The sequence below is a fragment of the Temnothorax curvispinosus genome, unplaced genomic scaffold (assembly GCF_003070985.1).
Source record: "Temnothorax curvispinosus isolate PA1 unplaced genomic scaffold, ASM307098v1 QBEX01007541.1, whole genome shotgun sequence".
Lineage (NCBI taxonomy): Eukaryota > Metazoa > Arthropoda > Insecta > Hymenoptera > Formicidae > Temnothorax > Temnothorax curvispinosus.
The window spans coordinates 13,285-24,402 of record NW_020217321.1 but is presented as its reverse complement, the minus strand read 5'-3'; the positions used below and the strand labels follow the sequence as shown (position 1 = coordinate 24,402).

At 47.8% G+C, this 11,118-nt stretch overlaps 1 protein-coding gene across 1 annotated transcript in view; it reads left to right on the top strand.

The window, feature by feature from the left end:
• The window catches only part of LOC112457150 (kinesin-like protein KIF19), a 48,196-nt gene extending 40,576 nt beyond the window's left edge, over window positions 1-7,620 (top strand). Inside the window, exons 7-8 of the mRNA XM_025020059.1 lie at window positions 5,922-6,403; window positions 7,320-7,620. Coding sequence (XP_024875827.1) covers window positions 5,922-6,403; window positions 7,320-7,620 — 783 coding nt within the window. The remainder of the gene's footprint in view (window positions 1-5,921; window positions 6,404-7,319) is intronic.
• Window positions 7,621-11,118: the final 3,498 nt, after the last annotated feature.

Genomic DNA, 11,118 nt, shown 5'->3' with positions numbered 1-11,118 from the left:
CAACCCCGTAATCGCCACGCTTTCGGCAGCGAAAGTACCGGTTCGCCACACTCTTCGTCAGCGCCCCAGCACAGATCGCCACGCTTTTGTCAGCGACAACTGCGAGTCGAATCTTAAAAGTGATGGATTATTGATTAAGAATACGAGATGAGATTCCAGATTTTCAAACTCGTTCCCTTTCAAACTTATCTTACCTTTATTCTAAAAATCTTAGTACAACTTGTGCGTGAAGCGCGGTCTTATAAGGTATGAGAGTACAGGGACTAAGTCCCAGAATTGAGCGCGAATGCTCGAACTTATAGCGTATAGTGGAACGTAGGAAATCGAATAAGAGTTAGGAGAGAGTCTGAGAACTATGTCTAGTCCAGACCGAAGTTAAAACTTATCTGCTTTCCGCGGCGTTTTTCCGCCCCATTTATACCCGAAAAAGACCGGAATCTCCCGCGCAAGATTCCCGCCCTTTTCCTACGCGTCTTAAGGAGGGAGGTATTCTGGAAGCTTCTAGAACATTCTAGAAGCGTAGTTTTGGGCCCATCTGGCCCCCAGCCCTTCAACGGACTTCGATAAGATAACCTAAACATTTACATTGACCCGACCGTTCCTTCGAAATTCCGAGCTAACGTGCGTCGTCTAAGCGTTCAAAATTTTCAACGTGTATCGTCTGAAAATCTAAAATTTTCCGTACGTAACAACTTCAACATAAAAGTTATGTTAATTATATATATAATTAACCTCAAATTACGATCAGAATTACATTTTCTTTCTGTTGAAATATTTTAACATAATATCGTGTTACCATTTAACACTTCCATATTATGTTAAATTAACACAAAAATTTGAGTGGACCGTTTGGGACATATGATTTATGTTATATTTAACACTTCCAACAGTGTATTTTCTTTGCGTCAGAATTTATAAACATTATTACTTATTTTCATCATCTTGTATCTCCACAATTGAAGATACGGAGCCAATAAACTACCCACAGTATGGCAACAGATTTGGTATCATCTGTGTCCGCATTAAACTCATGTTTTGTCGATAGATCCTGCCAATATAAGACAGCAGATTGTCGACAGAAACAAAAAAATCTGTTATTTCGTAAATAGTTAAATGGAACATTTTAATAGTTACGAAACGGCAAGTTTTGCTCAATTTCTAGAGTCGATCTGCAAGAATATTCTGTTAGCAGATTCTGTTATATTTCTGCTGGAATTCTATCGATAAAATCACTTTCACAATTTGTTTTCGACAGATTTGGCTATCCGGGGAGATTTGAAACACTAAAAATATAATGTTAAGAGTAGCATAGATATGATGATTCTAATTCAGTGGGTGTTCAGGGGAAAGTTGGAGTCAGGGGGAATTTTTTGCCCCTCCCGGAGCGGTCCGGGGCGTGTACCGAATCAAAAGGGGAAAGGAGAGAAAGGTGATAGGCCTCTCCGACGATTCGCTCGCACCTCCAACACTTCCCGAAACGATTTCAATGTTGGGCGTCAGACGCGTGAATTCGCGTCCGCGAAACCGCGAGAAACAAAAAAAAAGACGCAAAACGAAGTAAGTCGGTGTGCGAGAAAATGGCTAGCTCGACCTAAGGGGGCGGGGTTAATGAAGGGTAGCGCGATATTTGACGGGATGACACACAATAAATAAGGTCACGAACTGAAGCAATTAACAAGTCAAGAATAACATTTTTTCTTTAGTAATTCTCGAGTGAAACAATAAATGCCAATTCGGCTTCAGTCAATAGGACAAATCAAATAATCAATCACGCGGGCGTCAGAAATGAAACAACAAAGAAAGTGGTAGCGCGGACGCCAGAAATGAACAGAGTATTGCGGTATCGTATAGTAAATGCGCAGAATGCGCTGTGATTAGATCAGAGAAATATAGTAGAATAAAACTTATGTTTAATATGGAACATCGACAGTAAACGCGAAATAATCATGGAAATAGAAAATATGGTCTCACAGGAAAGATCGCGAGGACGGTACGTCACGCTCGGAGCGCGTGAACGCCACGTATAGAGTCGCACGAGAATTCTGTCGCCAATTATCTTAAGCTAACGCAAGTAGGAATCGTGGCGCAATTCACGTCCCAACGTAATGAGGACCGAACCCAACGCAATAACGCGAGATAAATTTCGGCGCGATCGCAAGAAGACGCGGAATACTATAACTAACGCGAAAATATGGACTTAATCTAACGTGAGAAATAACCAAGGGTAACGCAAGTCATTCGGGCGAATACAATACACTGTCTTCAGTGATTTTCGAACGCGAAGATTGATACGCCGAGGTACTCGGCATAGCGCGAAATACTGGAACGAACGCGAGGAAAAATACGTAATTACCGCAAGCCATAATGGCACGCAATCATGAATGCAAGGAGCCTATCGCGAGAATGGAGTACAAATCACGCGAATGTTCTCCAGCCAGCACGACTAATTCTTACACGCAATTACCGAAACAACGCATCCGAACATAACTATCCTAACACGAATAATCTCCTAAGGCAATTAGCCCACATAAACGGCATGTTAACGCGATTAATGTGCCGACGCGGACGACATTCCAACATAAGTAATATTTGGTAATTCGATACGCCGTGAACACCGTGTGCGCGAGACGCAACCACGAGCGCGGACATTACACGAAAACGGACTCGCATTACCGGATTTTGCCAACGAATCTATCGCGATCTCCAGAGGCTCGCTATCACGTCTTTATCACGATTCCGTGGCCACGATACCATCCCGAGGCCCTTCGCTTTCGCTGTCGATCGCCATTCGATACTCGGTCTCAAGGAACCGTACGTGTCGCGATATTACAAACGTTTTCCCGAACGAGAGCGCGCACCAGAGGGCGGCGTCGTGGCTTTACATGTCGGTATTACTTACGGGCAACCTCACCGATGCGATGCCTTCTCGTAGGACTTCTCGCCGTCACCTCGTACCAAGGATCGTCGCAGCGTAACAGATTCTCCCGACTCGGGGCGGCTATCGCGAATCTTACTTAGAACGTTCGGACTCGCCGACGGACGACCAGAGTGTCTCGCTAAATCCGCTCGATTGCGGAATCGATGTGGCACCCCCTTCCGTAGGGGCGCGCCGACCAATCGGGAGCGAGCTTGCAGCTCGCGCGATATCTCAACGCAAGATCGTCGTGAGGGGGATCCTTCGGGGGCGCGCAACGGTCCTTCGGCGGCGTAGCGACTCCTTCAATTTGTCCCTGGGCAGCGGACTGGACTTCGTTCTGGCCGGTGTGCCTCCGGTTTGACCTCGGGGCGGTGATCAGCCACCCCGCGGGCCAGTATTTCGTGGAGGCAAATTGCTGAGGCCGGGGTTTCCCCAGGCGCCTGGGCTATCGGCGGCCTGGTCCATCGCTGCCTCATGCGCCGCACGCCTGCCGCGTTGCTCTCGCCTCCCAGTGGTTTCCGCTTTCGCCACCCCTCCTCGGTCCTTGATCCTCCCGGACACCTTAATTCCGTTACGGGTACTCCCTCGAAGATTCGCCGTGGTGTGGCGCGCGTATTACAATTACATAAAAATAAAATAAGAGTCAGATTGCGGAAACAATATTAATTTTTCGGCCCCTGGAGATCTCGTCGTCGCCTCTCTGGCTCGTCCCTGGGCGCGAATTTCCGCGCCTTGTAACGGCGGCGGGACGCTGCCACGAAGCGGCGGGCCGCAACGTCACAGTACATATATATTATAACGGTGTCTTGTAATGTCCACATGGTAAAGTATCGCAGGAATCAGATATCGTTTCAGATGTCGTTGTATGAAATGAAAGCGAGCTTCAGTTTGGATACGGTGTAAACTCGTACAATATCAAACGTATGCACGACTGATGTCTCAACTATTCTATCGCGTCGTTCAAACGTCGCGTATAATCATTGAACGTTATCTTTTTCACGACGTTCCTCTTGTTATCCTTTACCCTCTTTCCGTCTTTTGCGATCACTCTTAAGGCGAATACCTTTATCCAGAGTCCTATACATGAACTCCATCATGATCTGTATCGTTGTTCTCGTCCTTCATCAAATCACACGCGGCATATCGTACACGTGTTGCTTTCAGAGAAATCACTTGTGTTAAATCGCGCGACATCGCGCTTTATACTCTCGTACATGTCGCACTCGAGAACATGTATATATATCGATGTCCGTGTACATTATTTTATATTTTTCACAATACAATTAACAGTACTACATAAGTAGGTACTCACGTAGTGAAAGTTGTACAGATATCTTGGATACGTGTCTTGAGAATGCACATAGCTATATAGATTGACTTGTTGAACTTCACCTCCGAGCTTACGCAATTCGATGGCGATTAGATTTTCCGAAAAGATGCTTTTATCATAAAAGTATGGTCTTGCGATCATCGCCTTCGCGCTGTATCTTCCGTCCCAATGTGTCACACGTTCATGCGATCGCGTACGTTCTCCCTTGAATGCTGTGTTATTTATCAGTTTGTATATGTTCTTTTCGAACTCATTGTTCGCGCGAGTTTTAAACCTTATATTATACTAAGTTTGACGTATCCGTGAAGCCATGGAGATTGTGACAATCATAATATACGATAAATCTTCGTTACGCGCAGTCCATGTCGTACATATTGGTGTAATGTAAGTTGTAGCACGTTACGTAACGCGACTTATCGTACACGAACGTGCAATGATGAGGAGTTTTGGTGAGGAGTTTATCACATTGTTTTCCGAGAGGCTTGTTGCGCGTCGGAAAATAACGAAAGATTTGTATAAGGATTGTGGAGTTCTCACGGATATGCGAGGTCGACCTCCAGAATGTAGCCGATAATGAAGTCTGTGCGATGTCACAGACAGTACATTGAAGCTTTCGATGTGGTCAACCCATTGAAATTCGGCGTACTCTAGCGGTTTACACATTGTCCAACTGTACAGATATTGTTCACATCGAAGTACACAACGTCGATAGTTCCGTACAATGAATTGTACGATAATACGTATTTGTTGTTGGCTCGCGCGTACCTGTTTAAACATTGGCTCATTTTCAGACAAAACCGCGTATACCGTGTTCCACGAACAACACCATGTTGATGTCAGTGAACAATTCGAGTCGAACACCGTATTTTTTAATATCTTGGCATCCCATGTGTATCCCGGTAGTAATATGTAGAGTCCAACCTGTAACTCTCGATAGAGGTATCGGAATGCGGAAATTTTCGAAAATGTCTGCCAAAAGAAAATCACATCCGTTTTGAGATACAGATCGCGATACTCGTCAAGACACTTTGCGCGAAAGCACTGCTAGAAGTTCAACACGTGCTCGTAATTACTGTTGCGGTCTCGCCGGCCAACGAACTGTGGAAGGCCTCGCGCGGTGATAACTGCAGCTTATCAACGCTGTCGACTCGTACGGAAATATACCTTTTAGGCCAGTCAATTCACGGTTTTAAATCGAAGTAAAATTCGTAAGCTTAATTTATGTGCCATTCGATAGTAAATGGCACTGATATAAACATATCCATTTTGTGGTTCGTCAACCCCGCTCGTTTTTGAGGGGGAAAATAACCACCATGTTTAAAACTTGTTTTAATCTACCATTTTTCAAAAATTATTACAATTTAATTTCTGTACAGTTAACTGAAACTACATTAATATATTTTTAAAATGTTTAATTTTTTTCCTAGATAAGCTGAACGTGAACAAAGTAGGAAACCATGAAGCCGCACAGAATTTTATAGCGACCTCTATAATGTGATTAAATATGTACCTATATTTAATAATAAAAATTCTTAAATATTGATATATGCACATTTAAACCCGCAATCAATAACATTTCAACAAAATATGTGTCTCAAAAATAATTTACAAAAAACATGCTTTTCTTTCGAACTTCAAAGTGTTGTTCTTCCTCAATTGAATTCGCTGTTACAGAACAAAGGCAAAAGACTGCAGGAAGGCGCGCATATCAATAGATCCCTTCTGGCGTTGGGTAACTGTATCAATGCCCTATCTGGTGGAGCACGATATGTGAATTATCGCGATTCTAAGCTTACCCGATTGCTGAAGGATGGCCTCAGTGGTAACTGTCGTACTGTTATGATCGCCCATGTTTCACCAGCAAACGCGCACCGTGACGAGAGTAAAATTACCTTGATTTACGCGGACCGCGCCAACAAAATCTCCAATAAGATCGAGCGGAACGTATTGGACGTCAGTTATCTACATGTTGCGCAGTACCGTGATGTAATTAGCGACCTGAAAAGCGAAATTTCGCGTCTGCGGAATAAAATGAAGGGTGAGAGACCGAGGCAGATAGAGGCGGAGAAAGAAATTCCGGGCGACACGTATGGCAACAATTTCAAATCGTTAAGAGAGAAAATAGTTTCCGCGTTTAAAGAGCAGATGCGACTGAGGTGCGTATGTACAAATGAAGTACTATATAAAAATCCAAAATCTGTTTTCTTTAAATTTATGTTAGTAAATTAATATTTTAAACTTTTTTTGGTTAAATTTACCTAACTCCCTCGGGAGGGGGGGAGTGATACCCTATATTGTAGCGCTTGACAAGAGGAGTTGAGTGGTGATACTCTCCCTTGTTAACTCCCAAACGTTGGACCCCCAAGGGGAGAAACAGTCTAAAAAATAGATATTTGCACATTTAATCATCTTTTAACCTCCTACGAATTATGTAGCACCTAACCTTTTTTTTGTTTCGGAGGAAAAGGGGAAATGCCTCGCGCATTCAACCGAGGGCCGGCCCCCGGGATATGTGAGGCTTGCATCCACTAAAACCCCTCTTCCTAAAAACCGCACTACGGACTACAGTTACGACACGCGGAACACACGAGGCAATACTTCACGTGTCACAACAGTCCTCACGCTTGAGACGACAGAAAACGTAATCCACAAACACAAGACCAACGACAGATCAAACAAAGGGATGCTTCGATCCCCGAGAGAAGCCATCCCTAGTCGGATAGCGAAACGCGTGTGCGCCACCATCCGACCGCCTCGAGGACCCCACACGATGACGGATGCGACGCCGATCTACAATCGCATCGCGAGGATCCCTTCATCGGCTACGAGGATGGTTCGCTCGGGGAGGTCCATCCCATAAACTACTCGTACACGAACCATAAGGACGTGCACGAACAACACAAACAGGAACCTCCTCTACCCGGAGAGAGGTTCCACATAGACAAAACACAAGTGCGACCACGCACTCGTCTAATGAGAGGTGCACACCAAACAAAGACGGACTAGATTACTAGTCCGCGTGAGTAGGTCGAGGTAACTCGGCTGGAGAGAAAAACTGTGCTCCTCTCCTAGGCCCCACGCGAACGCGGGGCCCAGAGGAAGGGCACAAAGACATGAAAAAAGGGAAATCCCTGCAGCGGGACACGGAAACCCCCCAGAGGACGGCCGACCGCGGACCGCCGCCACAAAGGGCTACCGACACCCACCGCGTAGCAGTGGGGCCGGAGCCCCAAACAGCAGCGAGCGGCAAACCGCGGCCGACCAACCCCAGGACAGCCCCGCAGCCCAAACGACGAAGACCCCGAAACGTAAAAGGTCCAACTCGGACCGAATACACGTAGACCGTGAGGAGCACAATGGCAGAACCCCGTAGGGAATCCGCCCAGGCCCCCCTCCCGGACCATCGCGCGCGACATCATCCGCCCACCTTCATAAGGAAGTGGGCAGATGCATAGAAGAAGGAGGAACCGCCGCTCAGGGACCACTCACCGACGACCGGCGGCCCACGTCCCTCCAGTCCCTCCTGCGAGCTCCTAAAATAAAAACTCTAAAAATAAATAACAGAAAACATGACCTACAGAAAATCCAACACCATAAACAAAAACGAAAAGCTCGAATCCTACGGGCTGAGAGGAGCACTAGAGGCGGAAACCCCGCAGGGAATCCGCCTCAGCCCCCCCAGACCGCCACGCCTAACATCATCCACCCGCCTCCATATCGGAGGTGGATGGATGTATAGGGGAAGGAGGAACCGTCGCCCGGACACCTCTGGCCGGTCTAACCGGCGGCCCGCGTTCCCCCAATCCCCCCTGCGGACTCCTAGTAAAACCCACTCTCCCCCCAGCCGATGCCCAGCCGGGAGCCCCAAGTCCGCGCAAAGCGGACATCTTGAGGCCCCCGCAGCGCAAAAGCTGGTGGGATCTCTCACCACAGCATCTATCACTGCGGTCCACCGGGGCAGTGCACCGCGCCCGAACGTGTCCCACGTCCAGGCAGCGGTAACACCGCAAGAGACTGTAGCATCAAACCTTTTTTTTTGTTTCCCGTGGGAAGAGGGGAAATGCCTTGCGCATTCGCCGGGGGCCGGCCACTCGGGATATGTGGGGCTTGCACCCACTAAAACCCTTTTCCCTCTGAAACACAGCACGCTGGACTACAGTTGCGACACGCGGAACTACTAACGAGGCATGACATCACGTGGCACAACAGTCCTCACGCCGAGGCGACAGAAAACGTAATCCGAAGACAAAGGACCAACGGGCAGGTCATCGCTGAGGATACCCCGACTCTCGGAAGAAGAAATCCCTAGTCAAATGAAACGACACAAGTGTCGCCATTCGACCGCCTCAGAGGGACCTCATGATAGTGACCGCGGGCAGTCATATCATTGAGGCCTCTCTTCATTGGCTGCGAGACACTTCGCCCGAGAGACCCCGCACCCCTAGTACAAAGATCGTACACGAACCACAGGACGCGTACGAACAAAACTAACAGGAACCCTCTATCCGGATAGAGGGTTCGACACGACACAACGCACGAGCCTGAGTTTCGGGCCCGTCGACACTGTGGGATATACCCATGACCAAGATAAAGAGAGATCTGCCCGGACCTCCATCCAAGGCGAGCTCTTGGCGAGAGAAAAGCTCGCCCCTTCCTTAGGCCCACCCCCGAGAAAGGGGGCCCAGGGAAAGAGCGCAAGTACGTTGAACACACCAACGACGAGGGACGACCAACCGCGCCCCGTAGCCACGAAGAGGCTCATGGCTCCCATTGCGTAGCAATGGGACCAGAGCCCCAAACAGCGGTAAGCGGCGAGCCACGGCCGACCAACCCCCGGAGGACCCCACAGCACACAACAATGGGCACCCTGAAAAACAAAATATACCGACAAAAACGGAAAAAACAAACACGCTTGCAAAAAACCGCGGCGCCCCAAGCGACCCCAGAGGACGACGAGCGCCGACCGCCCCCGGACCACCACTCCCCCCCGGGAATCCGGGAACGTCATCGAAGTGACGCACCGGACCCTAAGAGGGAAACAGCCCGAAGACGGCCGGCGTCCGCCCCCTCCCCAGAAAACGCCGAGACTGACCCGCGAAACGCACGCCGCAAGTAAGAAGACCACTTAATCTAGCGCAAGGTACGCAATACCGCAATTAACAAGGTTTCAAAAAAACAGAATTCAAAAATATCAAGGGGGGAGATCGTCATCTCCAACCGCATCAGCAACGATAAGACCCTGTTGTCTATTTCTTTCGTCTTCTTCCTTTCGCCGCAAGATCCTTTTGGCGAAGGCGGAAAAAACGCTCCATGCCTCGCGAGAGTCACAAACACTTCCAACAATGGCGGCCAAAGATAAGTCCCGACCAACGACCGCCGTCAGCTCCGCACGCTCAAAAGTCCAAAAAGTACACTCCGAAAGAGTGTGTTCTGGGGAGTCCTCGGCGCTGTTACAGTATCTACATATCGGGGTTTCCTCCTTCCCAATCCTGTGGAGGAAAACCCCGAAACAACCATGACCAGTTAAGAACTGTGTGATACGATAGGTTAAGAAGCCCGATCGTCGATCGAGCTAAGACTCTAAATTCGGCGCAATCGCATCCCGCGTTCTCCTTCCGGGAAGATTCTAACATGTAAGGTAGTCAGCCCATTCCCTCCTAAACGCCAACTATTCCACCGCTCGCTCCGCTGCCGGTGAGTCCACAATGTATGTACCAAGGTCCTTCAGTTCATGGAGACGCAAATATACCCGTTTGAGGTATGCGGCATATAGTTGTACCGGTGGTATCCTTGAAAGCAAAGAAGCGGCCTCGTAGGAGACCGTTCTGTAGGCCATCACGGTACGCTGGGCGGTAAGATCGCGAGGCGTAAAATCCTTTGCTTATTTTCCGAGCCAGAAAGTTCATCAGACCAGATGGGGGCAGCGTAGAGAATGATGGACATCACTACGCTGTAGTACAGCCTCCGCTTGCTTTCAATAGGGCCCCTCAGGTTAGGGAGGATGCCACAAGTGATCTGCTTACTCTGTTAACTTTGTCAGCAATATACTTAAAATGAGTATTGAACAACCATTGTTTATCAATATATACCCCTAAGTATTTCGTTGAGTTCATAATTCTAATCTTCACTCCCTCGAACTTCAGGAATGAGTTAAGAGGCCATGTTTTTCGCGACCGAAAAACATGGCCTCTGACTTGGATCAAGATACGCGGAGGCTAAGCGAACAAATGTTAATAAGAATCCGCGTAAGACATTCCTCGAGTAGGGCGCATGCGGCGTCAAAGTCATTTTCAACGACGATCAGCAGGGTGTCGTCGGCATAGCAAATAAGGTGGCATCCTTCGAAAATCAAAGTTCTCAATACATAGTCGTACGCAAGGTTCCAGAGCAACGGGCCCAATACGGAGCCTTTGGAACCCCCCTGTTAACGCGTCTAGTACGACGTCCGTTGCGCGTTACGAATCTAATCTTTCTATCGGAAAGATAGACCTCAATTATCCTGCGGAGATATTTAGGAAAACCCTTTACTCGGAGGACTCTTCTTATAGCTGATAAAATGATAGAATTAAATGCGTTCTCGATGTTGAGAGAAAAAGCAAGAGCGACTTTCCCATTCTTTCGGGCCTCAGTAATGATTTTCTTGACGAGAAATAGTGCGTCAGAGTCGTCGAACGGATCCGCCGAAAGCCGAATTGGTTATCCGAGCGGTTGGAAGAAGGGTTCTCATCCATGAATTTATCAACTCTATCCGCAATGATACGTTCGAAAGTCTTCTCAACTTTGTTGAGAAGACATATCGGTCGCGCTTTTGGAGTTTCGCCAAAGGGAGGTATTTCCCTCTTGGGGATCAGTACGAAGTCAGAAACCTTCC